The 17812-nt window shown below is 37.3% G+C and overlaps 1 protein-coding gene across 1 annotated transcript; it reads right to left on the reverse strand.

Annotated features, from left to right (window-relative positions):
- Positions 1-1694: 1694 nt before the first annotated feature.
- On the reverse strand, positions 1695-17535 carry LOC114279602 (uncharacterized). Its single transcript, XM_082876731.1, has 3 exons — positions 17452-17535; positions 17355-17397; positions 1695-2344 (listed from the first exon to the last, which is right to left on the reverse strand). The coding sequence occupies exons 1-3, from the start codon at positions 17533-17535 to the stop codon at positions 1695-1697; spliced, it is 777 nt and encodes a 258-aa protein (XP_082732857.1).
- Between the last annotated feature and the right edge of the window lie 277 nt (positions 17536-17812).

Consider the following 17812-nt stretch of genomic DNA (forward strand, 5'->3'; position numbering starts at 1 on the left):
AGCTACAGGCTCTATGTTGACTTGTTCCTATTGTGGTCAAAGTTCTTGAATTTGTTGATTTTCAAGAATATCAGGTTGATTATCTTGAAAGACACCAATTCACCTATATTCATGGGTGTTGTATCCGGATCCCGTGATTCCTTCCACTCTATCTTTCGAGGGTAACTCCCACTAGGGTCAACTTTCTCAATAAACTTAGCATTTCTGGCTTCAACAATTTTAAGTGAATTTGAAGGACAATAAAATCTGTAACCCTTGTAGTTTTCCGCAAAGCCTATGAAAAAACCACCAGCTGTTCTGGGGTCCAATTTTTTTAAATGTGGGTTATACACCCTCACTTCAACTAGACAACCCCAAATGTGTAAGTGTCTTGAACTTGGCTTCCATCATTTCCATAACTCAAACGGGGTTTTGGGAATAACCTTGGATGGAACCCTGTTTAAGATATACACAGCGGTTTTCAAAGCTTCACTCTATAAATTTATAGATACCTTAGAATAACTAAGCATGCTCCTTACCATGTCCATAATTGTTCGATTCCTTCTTTCAGTAACACTATTTTGTTGTGGTGTGCCAGGCATTGAATATTGTGCAATAATGCCTTCTTTCTTAAGGAACTTAGCAAATGGATCTGGTAATTTGTCCCAATTATGTGTACCTCCCATAATATTCTCCACCCCTGTCTAACCTCACAATTTTAATTTTCTTTTCTGTTTGTGTCTCTACCTTTGCTTTATAAACTTTAAAGGCATCAAGTGCCTCGGCTTTATCAAACAAAAGGTAGAGATACATGTATCGTATGAAGTCATTAATAAATGAGATAAAATATCTTTGACCATTCAGACAAGGTGGAGTAAATGGTCAACAAATATCAGTGTGTATGATTCCAAGAATTTTCTCACTCCTTTTGGCATATTTACTGGTCTTGTTAGTCTGCTCTCCCTTTATGCAGTCCACACAAATACCAAAGTTGGTAAAATCAAGAGTCGGAAGGACTTCATTATTAACCAACCTCTTTATTCTCTCAATGGAAATATGTCCCTATCCCTATGCCAAAGAATAGAGGAGGACTCATCAACAATATTACGCTTAATGCCAATATCACCATGCAAGGTTAAAAGATTTTGTTCAAAAACAGGATCCAGATTTAATTTATACAAACCATTAATTAATGTACCAAATCCAACAGAAACAGAGTCTTTAAACAAACTAAAATTTACACCAACAAACTGAAATTCAAATCCAAACGGTACTAGTCTACGAACAGAAATTAAGTTTTTTGAAAAAGATGGAATGTAAAATGCGTTTTCAAGATCCAAAACAAAACCATTTTTTAAAACAAGTCAAAAAGTTTCAATAGCTTCGACGTGCGAGTGCATCCCATTGCCCGAATAGATGCCTTGTTTACTTCTCGTCGGTTTCCTTAGGCTGAAGAAGCCCTGCATGGTATTAGCAATGTGAATTGTAGAACCCGAATCAATCCACCATTCATATTGATGAGTATTAACAAAATTAGATTCATAACACACAAGAGATATGAGATTACCTTTCTTCTCAAGCCACTTCTTATACTTGGGGCGGTTTTTCTTCATGTGACCCTTTTTCTTGCAGAAGAAGCATGCACTCTTATTACCATGATTTTTAAATGGCACTTTACCAAGCTTCTTTCATTTCTGATCACATTTGCCATTTTTTTATTGCCCTCCTTTATGTGTTGCTAAATGAGCACTTTTCACTTTTCCATGCTTCAATCTCTCCTCCTCTTGAACACACATGGTCAAAAGTTCATTGATAGACCATTTTTCCTTCTGTGTATTGTAAGAAATTTGGAATGCTCCATATTCCACAGGAAGAGAATTGAATATGAAATTGATAAGGAATGACTCAGAAATCTCAATCTCTAAGGACTTAAGATGAGCTGCAATGTCCCTCATTTCCATAATGTGATCACGCACACCCCTAGAATTGTTATGCATCATTCCTAATAGTTTGTTCATTAGGGTACTTGCCAATGCCTTGTCAGAACTAACAAATTGCTCTTCAATAGCCTTCATGTAGTTCTTGACATTATCAGATGGTGGGATTGAGCCCTTAATGCTCTGGCTAATATGTGACTTTATGAGCATTAGGCTTAAGCGATTGGATCGCTCCCACTTATCATAAGCACTCTTTTCTGCAGCAGAACTCTCGTCCGTGGATTCAGGAGGTTCATCCACACAGAGTGCCAGATCGAGGTCCATGCACCCTAATGTTAGAAGGATTTTGTCCTTCCAGTCCGAAAAATTATCACCGTTCAAGAATGGAATACGAGAAGACTCATTAGATAGTACAGAGGTAAAAATCGCTACAATTACCAAGAACATTATTAATGCTTTGAAACAATAGCTATAGTCTGAATCAACTAATGTCAAATTCAGTAACAAATCTAAACCTTCCGGTAAGTAGAGGTCACTAAACTATATTACATTTGCTATTACTTTATAATAAGACTAATGGGTTCTGAAATATATAAGGAAAAGAAAACTCACATCTGTGGGTTTAGAATGTTCAATCCCTTTAATACCCAATCCATTATCTTATTCCAATTAAATTTCCTAAATAATTACTTTCCTATGGGACCAAGAAATTATTTATAAAACATAATTGCAATGCAAAAATGTCAAATTAATTTTTAACTTTATGTAATCAAAATACTGAGGATCACATCTTTATGTCTTAAGATGCTGTGGCTACTCTTAAAACAGAATAAATTTTTTAAATATGGCATAATTTATTCATGTGAACAAATCCTTACAGTCGCAACAAATACATAATCTTTCAATGCACATAATGTATAATACATACAATCAGAGTAATATCACATGAAAAATCCCAAGACCAAACACATGTAATTCAATCTTATACTAGAATTTGCTTCAAAATTGGACCAAAATAAATTCCATAAGCCCAATACATAGTGTATTCATACTCTTATTCACATGAATTTTCAATGCATAAATAATTACCTTAATACATGTAATATAATATTACATTATTTTAGATAACATGCCAATGAATCTCAAAAATTATAAACACTAAAAGAACATGTTATAATTCACTGTATGAGATTCAATTGAATTTGCTTACTATTTAAATATGCAACGATAATAAACAAAACATCCTTAACAACATGTTAAAATTTCTTTATGAAAATTCTAGAAATAAATTCAAGTCTTTCATGCATTTTTAAAATAAACCAAATAAAAGTATGAGAATTTCTAGATTTTATACAGAATCAGATTAAATATTTTGCTCTTGTGTGTGTCAAAAATAATAGTTAATGACACACAACAAGTCTCCTAAATAAAATAGATTCAGAGTAGGAGAAAATTCTAAATAAATGTAAATACCACTAGCACAAATCACGATGGACTTTACTAATGCAACAGTGCTTCCTTTTTCTTTAATAGTGATATTCAAAAGTTATGCAATATAAATTACTCATTCTGATTCTACAATGATTCTGAATTGTTAAATTTTATGGTGTGAATTAATATATAAATATCACATGTATAGAATAGGCTTGATTTGATTCACGAAATTGATAATAGTTTGAAATAAAAACTAAACAACATAACAGAAGATTGGCTCTGATACCAATTGTCACTACAACAAAAATAATTAAAGATCACACTTTGACAAAAAAAAAAAAAAAAATCTCACTTTTATTGGAAGTGTGATAAAAAAAATTAGATTGATATTTTAATCACACTTAATTTGATTGAGTGTGATAATATTTATTTTTTATGTCACTTTTCAATTAAGTGTGATTATATATATATTTTTTTAATCACACATTCTAATTAAAGTGTGATTATATATACACTACTACTTTTTAATCACATTTTTTAAATAAGTGTGATTAGATATATATTTTTTAATCACACATTCTAATTAAAGTGTGATTATTTATATATTTTTTAATCACACATTCTAATTAAAGTGTGATTATATGTACATTATTGCTTTTTAATCACACTTTTTAAATAAGTGTGATTATATATACATTACTACTTTTTAATCACACTTTTTAAATAAGTGTAATTATATATACTACTTTTTAATCACACTTTTTAAATAAGTGTAATTATATATATATATATATATATAATCACACTCCACTACAAGAAAAAGCATCTTTGGCGACTAAAAAAGCATATTTGGTCGCTGAAAGTATAGGTTTTGGCGACTAAAAAAATTTAGTAGCCAAAAGTATAGGTTTTGGCGACTAAAAATCTATTTGGTTGCCTATATATGGCTTTTACCGACTAAAAAAATTTTAGTAGCCAAAAGTAAGGCGTTTTAGCAACTAAAAAAAAATTAGTAGCCAAAAGTGAGGTATTGGGTGACTAAAAAGATGTTTGGTCGCCAAAAGTGAGGCTTTTACCGACTAAAAAAATTTTAGTAGCCAAAAGTGAGATTTTTTGGCGACTAAAAAAAATTTAGTAGCCAAAACTAAGGCATTGGGAGACTAAAAAGATGTTTAATAGCCAAAAGTGAAGCTTTTTGGCAACTAAAAAGAAGTTTAGTCGCCAAAAGTAGTAATTTTAGCCTGAGAATTAAATTTTTTAACGACTAAAAAATAATTAGTAGTCAAAAGTATAGAATTGGCGACTAAAATTATGTTTAGTCGCCAAAAGTGGTCTCTTTTTTTTTCTAGTAAATAATTTATTTTTACATAAATTATGTTCAATAAAAAATAATTATTTATATATATATACTTTTATATTAATACGGGTCTATGTACTATATAAATAATATATGTTGCATATATAATCATATGGTGTTATAGAGGTGTAGTGGAAAGAGTGTGTTGTATAAGGTTTATGGTATGAGAGGGTTGATTGTTCGAATCTCCACAAGAGCAAATGAGAAGCTAGTGAGTGTAATATTATTTTTTCACATCTAAATGTTATTAATCACACTTAAAATGTGTGATCTAAATATTTTTAATCATACTTTAAAAAGTATGATCTAAATATTTTTAATTACACTTAAAATGTGTGACCTAAATGTTATTAATCACACTTAAAAGTTGTGATTAAAAATGATCCATTTTAATCACATTCCCAAAGATCACACTTTAATAAAACTTAAAAGGTGTGATTAAATAACATACATCACACAAAAAAAGTGTGATCTTTATCTATTTGTGTAGTAGTGTGTGAGAATTAAAATAATTTTAATTCAGAAAGAAGAATACCTCTTGCCATGATGATCAAGCCTTTGAATCTTTATCCTTGAATGATCAAATCTTGAATGTATAAAGAAGCCCATTCACAGAACACTTTTACAGAACCATATGGGAAAAGTAAAAGAGACAGAGTTTCAAGCCTATTCTATTCACAAACAACGTCTGTGTTTGATGGCTATCACAGGCATATATATAGATAGGTTTGGACCCATATCCAAGTGTAACTCCTTATAACTTCCCACTATCAGGGAAGTTGTAAAGTCCCATGAAACTACCATATGGGATAGTGAACAGACATTAGTTACCCATTAGTCATTAAACCAATTAAATATATATAATAAATATATATAATATAAATAAATAAATAAATAAAACAAACATGTGGCATATGGGCCACTTTATGGATATTCTTACAATTTTTAGAAAGGGATTGGCTTCCCTCCAATCTGTGATCGGACTGGAGAGTGCTATTAGGCTCGTGAGAACCCACTATGAGTCCCATTTCGATAATCCGAACTATTCAATATATAGAACTCGTCGAGTACTATATGTCTATAAAAAATCACGTTGATCGGATATCAATAGTTATTTCATCGGATCAAATTTCTGTCAACCATTTATTTTTTCACTGTCCATTTTTTTTATCATACAAAGCTGATTTGATCACGTAGCTATCGATATCTGATCAATGTGATATTTTTTAAGTATATAGTAGTTGACAAGTTTTACACATTGACGATTCAGATTATCAAAACGGGACCTTTGGTGAGCCTCTGCGGGCCCAACAACACTCTCTAGTCCGATCACGGACTAGAGGGAAGCCAAACCTTTTTAGTAATGGTTATATTGGAGTGTCATTTCTTGATAACAATCAATTTGCTCCCAATATAATAAGGCTCCTCATCAAGAATGGACTTTAAAGCTTTTTCGTTTTTAATCTTGAATACAAAGTAATCATTCTCTAAGGTTACAACCCCTTCAAGATTTTCCTTCCACAGCTTATAAGCCTAAGTCTTCACTTGGAAGAAAGACAATTTTCTATCAATAAAATAACTCACAAGAGCATGTTTCCATTGCTTAAACCCAATTTGAGAGATTTCCAATAGAATTTGAAGTTGATCGTTCTCATAACCCACCGAGTATCTCTTGAGTCTTTTAACTATTTTCTTCTTAGCAATCTCAGATTTAAATAAACCACTCCAAGGCGTAGAGATAACATCATGGGTGTTAGAAATGGTTTGAAATTCTGGGTAAAACCAGAATTTTTTTCCTATCTTTGATCAATTATTTAGGTGGGACCAGTACGTCAATATTGGCGGGTCTAAGTGGTAACACGTTCTATGTCGCGTTGTGATTCACGTGGTATATTTGGTTGCTCAAAACCATTATCGAGTGAATGAGAAATTGAAGCCAAAGTGTGCTTCATGGAAATGGAGTTTTGGTGGAAATTCCTTAAAGTTTGTAAATGGCCTGTCCCACATTGATTTGGTGGGGAGTTTTGAATGGGTTTATATAGCTTGGACTTATAACTTGGGGAGGGCTCCAATGGGCACCCTAAGTTTGTAGAAGGGAGAGGTTATGGGCTAGACCCATTGGATCCAAAAATCACCATGCGCGCGGGCGTCGCAGCCGCCGTCCGTCTGGTCGGGCTAGGGTTGGGCTTGGGTGCGGGTGCGTGGTATGAGGTTAGGTTGGGCTTGTCCGGCCCAATACTAATTTTTTGGGCCAAAAATATTTGAATTCAATTTATTTTTGATAGAATAAATCCTGTCCAAAACCGAATCTGTTCAGTTCAAATTTAAATCCACCCGAACAGATTTGAAATTCAAACAGATTCAGTTATCAGTTCAAATTCAAACCCAACAAGTACAGTACCTATTCAAACAAGTATGCTACCTGTTCAATTCAAAATTAAAGGGTGCCATTACTTCTATAAATAGACCAACCCTCATTTGATCAGATTCACTCCAATTGTCGTCCATCTTTTGCTACAAATCATCTCTGTATTTTGCTAGATTTATTACATTATTTTTCTGTGAGAAAGAGTGTATACACTAAGTGTGTTCGTTGAACAAATAAATTATAGTACTGCATTTATTTGTTGTTGATTATTTCATCCTGAGATGCATTTATTTGTTGTTGATTATTTCATCCTGAGAGATAGACATCCTGTAACAACCCTCATACTGTTTACCGACTTATGACTGATTGATTACCGATAACCATCGATTACCGTTAAACTGAATTGATTATGACTGATAATTGAACTGATTAAAGTACTGAACTGACTGACTGAAATTGGAAACCGAATTGATTGAGTATATGTTAGTTAAATTGCATTTTATCTGTTTGACTGTATGATTATCTGTTCATGTTTATATGTTTAAACTGCTAATTGAAGGCCATATCGGCGGCCGAATTAGTAACCGATTGATGTTTTATGAGCGTCATAATTAATGTAATTTTATGGTGTATTTACCTGAAAACTGATTAGGTATGATTAATTTAGATTAAAATAAGCTAATTAAAGAGTTAGGCTTAATTACCTTAATGCCACTTAAGTGGCCCACTACTTGAATCATCTTTGAGCCTCATTACACTCATTCATACACATTCCATCAGCTCATTCCTTAGACTCAACCGACCAAGATAGAGAGTGAGAGAGAATTGAGTGGATCTTGAGTTCATTGGTAGAATTGCTTGAAGATTGAAGTGTGGATTGTTAATTTGAACCTCTAGACTTGCATTCAAGGAACCTAGGTATGAATTTCATCCTTTTGACTTGTGTTTAAGTTGATTCATGCATGGTTCATGTCCAATTGTAGAGCTAAGTCATGAATTGGTTCATTAATGGTGAATTGAAGCCCAATCTTCGCATGCATGGTAGTATTGTTGGATTTTGAGTTGTTTTCATGGCAAAATGTTACATGCATGTTCATGTCTTGAGTGTAGTCCATGATTTCATCATGTTTTGAAAAGAATTGGCTCTTTAGAGCATCAAATCGAAGCTTTGAAATGGTTTGAATTCATGCATGTTTGCATGTTCATCTTGTGCTTGAAAAATGGTTTAAATTGAGTTTGAATTAAACACTCTTGGGCTTTGATTTCTTAAAGTTGAGCTTTGAAACATGTTATTCTATGTGTTTATAAATGTTTTCCAGAAAATGGGCCCAAGAGGATTGGTTTTGATGCTTTTGAGCTTGGTTTTGAACCTGGAGCTCGAATCTGGGATTTCCAGATTTCAGTCGTCCGCTCGAGCGGGGGGAAGTGCCGCTCGAGCGGTAAAATCGAGCTTCCAGCATCTTGCACTATTTTACAGTCCGCTCGAGCGGAGGATTGGGCGCTCGAGCGGAGTCATGTCTCAAGCTCGAGCGGGCGTCGAGCGGGGATTTCACCCATCCAGTACTTTTACAGTACGCTCGAGCAGGAAAGTTTACGCTTGAGCGTGTACCTTTGTTTGCCTGTACGCTCGAGCGAGGAAACCTGCGCTCGAGCGGGACTCTGTTTTTCTGAAAATCCTGAAAATGCTTTTAAATGTGCATCTTTGCATCCTCATCCCATTCTAGGCATTCTTAGGCCTAGTTTAAGGCATCTTGTTGAGGATATAGATGTAGAACACACCGAGGCATTAGGAATTAAGTTATTACCGTTCCCAATTAGGTAGCTTAGTGTGTGTTCAATCTGTTAACTGTGTAGGGTTGGCGACTGGGGAGACACGCTCTAGCATACTGTAGCCCAAACTCTGTGAGTAACAATTGTGTAAAGATATGTTCAAATGATTATCTTCTGAATACTGAACTGAACTGTTTACTGAACTGATATTGTTTACTGAATGAATGTATGTCCTATATTCTAAACTGTATTGTGGCATCCTTGGCATCTACTGTTACTGTTACTGTTACTGTTACAGAGATCTCTGTCGGTTCCCTCGTGGAACCACTACTGTTTACTGACTGATGGCCATCATTACTGTTCGGTCTTTAAGACCTACTGTTTACTGCTATGCTAATGGATGTACCACATATGACTGAATAACTGTTCTGACTGAAAGACTGAAGTATTGTTTAATGAACTGATTTCATTACTGTAAGGACATTTCATTCATAACCTCTTTACGCACTATGTTATTCACTGGGCTTTAGCTCACTGTTTATATATATATGTAGGTGCTCAGCCACCAGATCGGAGCTAGGAGCGTGGGTTAGACTCCAGTTTTGTCAAGCCAGCCTTTGTGCCTCACTGCGAGGTTCCGAGTTGCCATGCTATGGCTTGGGGGTGTTTTGTTTGTTTTCCCCCGCCTGTCTTCATACTGTCTAACTGTTCTGTATAGACTGAATGTTTACCGTACTGTTATCAAGGGATTAGGTCCCTGTACTGTGTGACTGTAAATTCTGTATAGACTGTACTGTTTGTGTATGTATGAATGCATGAAAAATCTTTTTGGCATACAGACTGTCACAACTCAATGGACATTGTTTAATTACTGTTTTGGCTTCCGCCAGGCCCTGTACTCTGTTTTACTGTATTACTGTTCAGCAGGCCTCCGGTAATCTCGAATTACTGGCCGGTTACGGTGCTAAACCCATAGGGCCGGGTTTGGGTCGTGACAGAGTGGTATCAGAGCGATACTTAACCACGAGTTATACCGCACACACGTGTCCAAATGAGCTATAGGGTGTCCTAGAAAAGTTATTAGGGCATCTCATGAGCATGATAAGTGTGTGGTTATGTTATGACTGAATACATGCTAATGTGGTAAACTGTTAAACAAATGACTGCTTATGTTTAAAATTGTTATAACTGCTTATAGTGAAATGGACAATGCAAATGAACCTGAGTCCTCATCTACTGAGGCAAGAATGGAAAGAATGGAAAGAATGATGGAATTGATAACTGCTAGACTTGAACAACAACAGAACCAACCGCCCCCACCTCCTCCTTCTCCGGTACAGCCGGAACCTAATGTGAATGTGAATGATGGGGATATAATTGCTCTTACCCAGAAGTTCAGCAAAATGAAACCGCCATCCTTTCAGGGAGGCCTTGAACCGTTAAAAGCTGAAGCTTGGGTTCTGGAAACAGAAAAACTATTTGAAGTGTTCCCATGTTCAGAAGCGAATAAAGTACTGTTAGCTACCTTCACCTTACAAGAAGAAGCTAGAAGGTGGTGGATGTTGATCCGTGATACAAATACTGTTATGACTTGGGCTCAGTTCAAGGAGTCCTTCTTTGAAAAGTATTTCCCTCAGTGTGTCAGGGATAGAAAGGTGACTGAATTTGAACAGCTGAAGCAGGGCACAATGTCCGTTGCCGAATATGAAACAAAATTTACTGAACTTGCCCGTTATGCACCGCATATGGTGGATACTGAGTATAAGAAGGCCAGAAAATTTGAAGGTGGCCTTAATGTTGCAATCCTTGACCGGATAAATGTTTTGAAACTACCGACTTTTGTGGGTGTTCTCGATCGGGCATTGATGGCCGAGTCGAACATTGCAGCAGTGAAACAATCTGAAACACCAACAACTGAATGGCATGGTAAAAGGCAGGGTTTCAAATTCAAGAAAGGCAAGCACAACCCGGCCAACAAGAAACAGAATACGGGGTCGACAACTAGCCCCAGCCAAGGGAGTGGGTTTATACCACCCTGTTCTGAGTGTGGCAAGAAGCACAAAGGGGTTTGTTATAAACTATCTGGAGCCTGTTACAGATGTGGCAAAGTGGGCCACATGGTTAGAGACTGTCCCTCTGCTCCGCAAGTTAGTAGCAAAGCTACACCAAGCACAGCAGCATCAACTGTAGCACCAAAGCCTAACCCCAGAACTACCAGGAAGGAGCCCATGAGGCAGGGCCGAGTGTTCGCCCTAGTACCGGGAGACGTCCAGAATACCGAGACCGTTGTGTCAGGTATTCTCTCTATTTGTACTCAAAATGCATATGTACTGATTGATTCGGGGTCTACGCATTCATATGTATCGCATGCTTTCTCACGGAAATTGAATAGACCCTTAGAACCTATGAACTATCTGTTAGCTGTATCATCACCCGTAGGGGGATCCATGACATGTGCTTATATGTACCCCGCATGTGAAATTATTGTTGGGGATATGCATCTGTTTATTGATTTACTGCCATTGAACATTGATCATTTTGATGTAATATTGGGGATGGATTGGTTACAAAAATATCATGCCACTATTGACTGTGTGACCAAGCAAGTTGTTTTTCGTCCACCGGGTTTGCCTGAATTTGTGTTTAATGGGAGTGGAGTAGTACCTCCTCCGTATTTGATTTCGTCAGTGAAAGCTGTTAAATTAATTAGAAAGGGGTGTAAAGGATATCTGTGTTCTGTACTGACTGTGTCTACTGATGATAATGTTAAAACTGATGTGAATTGCATTCCTATAGTCAGAGAGTTCCCAGATGTATTCCCAGATGATCTGCCAGGGGATTTGATTGACAGGGAGATTGAATTCGCGGTTGATGTGATTCCGGGTACACAGTCGATATCGAAAGCTCCTTACAGAATGGCCCCAACTGAACTGAAAGAATTGAAAGTACAACTGCAGGAACTGCTGGATAAGAAGTTTATCAGGCCCAGTACTTCACCATGGGGTGCACCGGTTTTGTTTGTAAAGAAGAAAGATGGCTCACTGAGACTGTGCATTGACTACCGTGAACTGAATAAGGTAACTGTAAAGAATAAATACCCATTGCCACGCATTGATGATTTATTTGATTAGTTACAGGGTGCACAAGTGTTTTCCAAAATCGATCTCAGATCGGGGTATCATCAACTGAAGGTTAAACCAGAAGACGTTGATAAAACTGCTTTTAGAACGAGGTATGGCCATTACGAATTTTTAGTTATGCCATTCGGAGTCACGAATGCCCCTGCTGCTTTTATGGACCTCATGAACAGAATTTTTAAACCATACCTTGATGATTTTATTGTAGTATTTATCGATGACATATTGATTTACTCCAAAAGTATAGAACAACATGAACATCATCTGAGACTTGCCCTGCAGACCCTAAGAGAACAGAAACTGTATGCTAAACTGTCTAAATGTGAATTCTGGCTTGACCATGTTATGTTTTTGGGGCATGTTGTTAGCAAAAATGGAATTTCTGTTGATCCGCAGAAAATTGAAGCTGTAGTGAACTGGCCTAGACCAACAAATGTGACTGAAGTCCGAAGCTTTTTGGGATTGGCTGGATATTACAGACGATTTGTCAAAGATTTCTCCAAAATTGCCCTACCACTAACTCAGTTAACTCGGAAGGGGACATCATTTGACTGGACTGACCAAAGGAAATCAGCATTCCAAGAGTTAAAAACTCGACTTGTGACTGCACCGGTTTTGACTTTACCTTCAGGTACGGATGGTTATACTGTATTTAGTGATGCTTCTCATAAGGGTTTGGGGTGTGTGTTAATGCAGAATGGGAAAGTTATTGCTTATGCTTCCCGACAGTTGAGACCACATGAAAAGAACTACCCGACCCATGATCTGGAACTTGCTGCAGTAGTATTTGCACTGAAAATCTGGCGTCACTACCTGTACGGGGTAACATGTGAAGTATATACCGACCACAAGAGCTTAAAATATTTCTTCACACAGAAAGAACTGAATATGAGACAGCGGAGATGGCGAGAACTGATTAAAGACTATGACCTACAGATTTTGTACCATCCGGGAAAAGCCAATACCGTTGCCGATGCACTGAGCCGGAAATCGATTGGAAACTTAGCATGTTTGCTTACCGGACAGAAAGAGTTGCTTTGTGACCTTGAAAAATCTGAAATTGAAATTGTTTTGAGAGAACAAGGTAGAACCTTAGCTGCTATTTCTGCTCAACCGGCACTGATTGAAGAGATTAAAGAGAAACAACAACTGGATGACTTCTTGAAGAAGATCATCGAAGAAAGAGAATCTAAACCGAGACCGGGATTCAAATTTGAGAACAATGTACTAAAATTTCATGAAATACTGTGTGTACCGAATGATACTGAACTGAAAAGAAGAGTTCTGCAAGGGGGCCACAACTCAAGATTTTCTATCCACCCGGGGAATACGAAAATGTACCAAGATCTGAAACAGAATTTCTGGTGGCCGGGAATGAAGAAAGAAATTACCGACTTTGTGTCCAAATGTCTTCATTGCCAACAGGTCAAGGCCGAACATCAACGACCTGCCGGATTATTGCAACCCCTACCCATACCAGAGTGGAAATGGGAGCATATCACGATGGATTTTATCGTTGGGTTACCTCGCTCCAGAAAAGGTATGGATTCAATTTGGGTTATTGTTGATAGACTAACCAAATCTGCTCACTTCTTACCTGTCAAGACAATCTATAATGCGGACAAATTGGCCGTTATCTATATTGATGAGATTGTAAGACTGCATGGAGTGCCTGTGTCTATTGTTTCCGACAGGGATTCGAAGTTTACATCAAGGTTTTGGCAAAGTCTACAGACTGCACTGGGTACTGAATTGAGGCTGAGTAGTGCCTATCATCCTCAGACAGATGGCCAGTCAGAAAGGACCATCCAAACTCTGGAGGATTTACTGAGAATGTGTGTCCTTGATTTTCAGGGAGACTGGGAAAGTCATCTGCCATTAGTTGAATTCGCCTACAATAACAGCTACCATTCGAGTATTGGTATGGCGCCCTTCGAGGCATTGTATGGCAGAAAATGTAGATCTCCGATTTGCTGGGCAGAAGTTGGAGATGGGCCTTTGCTTGGGCCCGAGATTGTGTATGAAACAACTGAAAAAGTGAAACTGATACAGCAAAGACTGAAAACTGCACAGAGTAGACAGAAAAGTTATGCAGATGTCAGAAGACGGGACAGAGAGTATGAAGTGGGTGATCACGTTTTTGTGAAAGTGACACCAATGAAGGGCCAGACTCATTTTGGAGTCAAAGGCAAGTTAGCACCGAGATACGTCGGACCATACGAGATCATTGAGAAAATCAATCCGGTGGCGTATCAAGTTGCGCTTCCTCTTGAAATGGAGCACATGCATAACGTCTTCCACATCTCTATGTTGAGAGACTACCTTCGGGATCCTTTCCATGTAATAGAGCCTACTCGTGTAGTGCTGAGTGATGACTACACTTACGAGGAACGGCCCATACAGATTGTAAACAGACGAATCAAGAAACTGAGGAACAAAGAGATCCCGTTAGTGAAAGTTGACTGGCAAAACCACGGTGGCGTGTATGCCACTTGGGAAAGGGAAGATGACATGGCCAAACAATATCCTGAACTGTTTCCACTGAATCCTGTTTTCTTCCAGAACGAAGGTAACTCGAGTTTAGAGGACTAAACTCTTTATAAGGAGGAGAGACTGTAACAACCCTCATACTGTTTACCGACTTATGACTGATTGATTACCGATAACCATCGATTACCGTTAAACTGAATTGATTATGACTGATAATTGAACTGATTAAAGTACTGAACTGACTGACTGAAATTGGAAACCGAATTGATTGAGTATATGTTAGTTAAATTGCATTTTATCTGTTTGACTGTATGATTATCTGTTCATGCTTATATGTTTAAACTGCTAATTGAAGGCCATATCGGCGGCCGAATTAGTAACCGATTGATGTTTTATGAGCGTCATAATTAATGTAATTTTATGGTGTATTTACCTGAAAACTGATTAGGTATGATTAATTTAGATTAAAATAAGCTAATTAAAGAGTTAGGCTTAATTACCTTAATGCCACTTAAGTGGCCCACTACTTGAATCATCTTTGAGCCTCATTACACTCATTCATACACATTCCATCAGCTCATTCCTTAGACTCAACCGACCAAGATAGAGAGTGAGAGAGAATTGAGTGGATCTTGAGTTCATTGGTAGAATTGCTTGAAGATTGAAGTGTGGATTGTTAATTTGAACCTCTAGACTTGCATTCAAGGAACCTAGGTATGAATTTCATCCTTTTGACTTGTGTTTAAGTTGATTCATGCATGGTTCATGTCCAATTGTAGAGCTAAGTCATGAATTGGTTCATTAATGGTGAATTGAAGCCCAATCTTCGCATGCATGGTAGTATTGTTGGATTTTGAGTTGTTTTCATGGCAAAATGTTACATGCATGTTCATGTCTTGAGTGTAGTCCATGATTTCATCATGTTTTGAAAAGAATTGGCTCTTTAGAGCATCAAATCGAAGCTTTGAAATGGTTTGAATTCATGCATGTTTGCATGTTCATCTTGTGCTTGAAAAATGGTTTAAATTGAGTTTGAATTAAACACTCTTGGGCTTTGATTTCTTAAAGTTGAGCTTTGAAACATGTTATTCTATGTGTTTATAAATGTTTTCCAGAAAATGGGCCCAAGAGGATTGGTTTTGATGCTTTTGAGCTTGGTTTTGAACCTGGAGCTCGAATCTGGGATTTCCAGATTTCAGTCGTCCGCTCGAGCGGGGGGAAGTGCCGCTCGAGCGGTAAAATCGAGCTTCCAGCATCTTGCACTGTTTTACAGTCCGCTCGAGCGGAGTCATGTCTCAAGCTCGAGCGGGCGTCGAGCGGGGATTTCACCCATCCAGTACTTTTACAGTACGCTCGAGCAGGAAAGTTTACGCTCGAGCGTGTACCTTTGTTTGCCTGTACGCTCGAGCGGGGAAACCTGCGCTCGAGCGGGACTCTGTTTTTCTGAAAATCCTGAAAATGCTTTTAAATGTGCATCTTTGCATCCTCATCCCATTCTAGGCATTCGTAGGCCTAGTTTAAGGCATCTTGTTGAGGATATAGATGTAGAACACACCGAGGCATTAGGAATTAAGTTATTACCGTTCCCAATTGGGTAGCTTAGTGTGTGTTCAATCTGTTAACTGTGTAGGGTTGGCGACTGGGGAGACACGCTCTAGCATACTGTAGCTCAAACTCTGTGAGTAACAATTGTGTAAAGATATGTTCAAATGATTATCTTCTGAATACTGAACTGAACTGTTTACTGAACTGATATTGTTTACTGAATGAATGTATGTCCTATATTCTAAACTGTACTGTGGCATCCTTGGCATCTACTGTTACTGTTACTGTTACTGTTACAGAGATCTCTGTCGGTTCCCTCGTGGAACCACTACTGTTTACTGACTGATGGCCATCATTACTGTTCGGTCTTTAAGACCTACTGTTTACTGCTATGCTAATGGATGTACCACATATGACTGAATAACTGTTCTGACTGAAAGACTGAAGTATTGTTTAATGAACTGATTTCATTACTGTAAGGACATTTCATTCATAACCTCTTTACGCACTATGTTATTCACTGGGCTTTAGCTCACTGTTTATATATATATGTAGGTGCTCAGCCACCAGATCGGAGCTAGGAGCGTGGGTTAGACTCCAGTTTTGTCAAGCCAGCCTTTGTGCCTCACTGCGAGGTTCCGAGTTGCCATGCTATGGCTTGGGGGTGTTTTGTTTGTTTTCCCCCGCCTGTCTTCATACTGTCTAACTGTTCTGTATAGACTGAATGTTTACCGTACTGTTATCAAGGGATTAGGTCCCTGTACTGTGTGACTGTAAATTCTGTATAGACTGTACTGTTTGTGTATGTATGAATGCATGAAAAATCTTTTTGGCATACAGACTGTCACAGCTCAATGGACATTGTTTAATTACTGTTTTGGCTTCCGCCAGGCCCTGTACTCTGTTTTACTGTATTACTGTTCAGCAGGCCTCCGGTAATCTCGGATTACTGGCCGGTTACGGTGCTAAACCCATAGGGCCGGGTTTGGGTCGTGACACATCCATATTCTAAAAGCACACAGGAGAGGGCGAATCTGTCTTAAGGACACAGTGTCAAACACTAGACTTGATCAGATTATTATTCGAAGAAATTAATCAAGTAAGTTGTTTAATTTATTATTCTGTTTTATTTGTTTATTAAATCAGATTTTAATTTTATTTTTGTAACAAAATAAAATCTGTTTTTATTGATTTAATTTTATTTCTAGTTTGATTTTTGTAATCAAACAAATTTCTCTTATTTCCTTTATTTTTTGTATATTCTGTTTATTGTTAAGTACACAAACAGAATTAATTAATTACAGTGAAAATTGTCCAACAATGGGAAGAAGACTTACCCAATCCATTGGAACTATGGCTTTGGACCATTTCTGCATCAGTCTGAGAGTCCATAGAAACCACATCCACCAAACCCTCTACATATGTCATTCATACCTGAGCATGCTCTATTGCCTCATTATAGTCTTGCACATTTGTGGTTGGGGTACTTCCCTTTGTTGCTATCTCAATATCCCCCATTGGTTCAAGGACAGTTTTTTGCCCAGGCCTTGTTCTGAAGAAGAGCCACGGCAAACACTAGAACCTACAATGGCATTGTAAGCTTCAGGGGAATCACAACAAGTCTCTTCAACGTCAAAATCATCATGTTCAAACTTAAGTTCTAATTGCCTTTGCATATAGTTTATATTATTATGATTTTTATCATTGGCTTGATTTGAACCATTAGGGCCCAATTTCTTTTTCACTAAGCTAGAATGGAATTGTTTAAGAGGGATTTTGGATAAGCTACCCCTCT

The sequence above is a fragment of the Camellia sinensis genome, chromosome 6, assembly GCF_055761805.1.
Source record: "Camellia sinensis isolate YWXY chromosome 6, ASM5576180v1, whole genome shotgun sequence".
Lineage (NCBI taxonomy): Eukaryota > Viridiplantae > Streptophyta > Magnoliopsida > Ericales > Theaceae > Camellia > Camellia sinensis.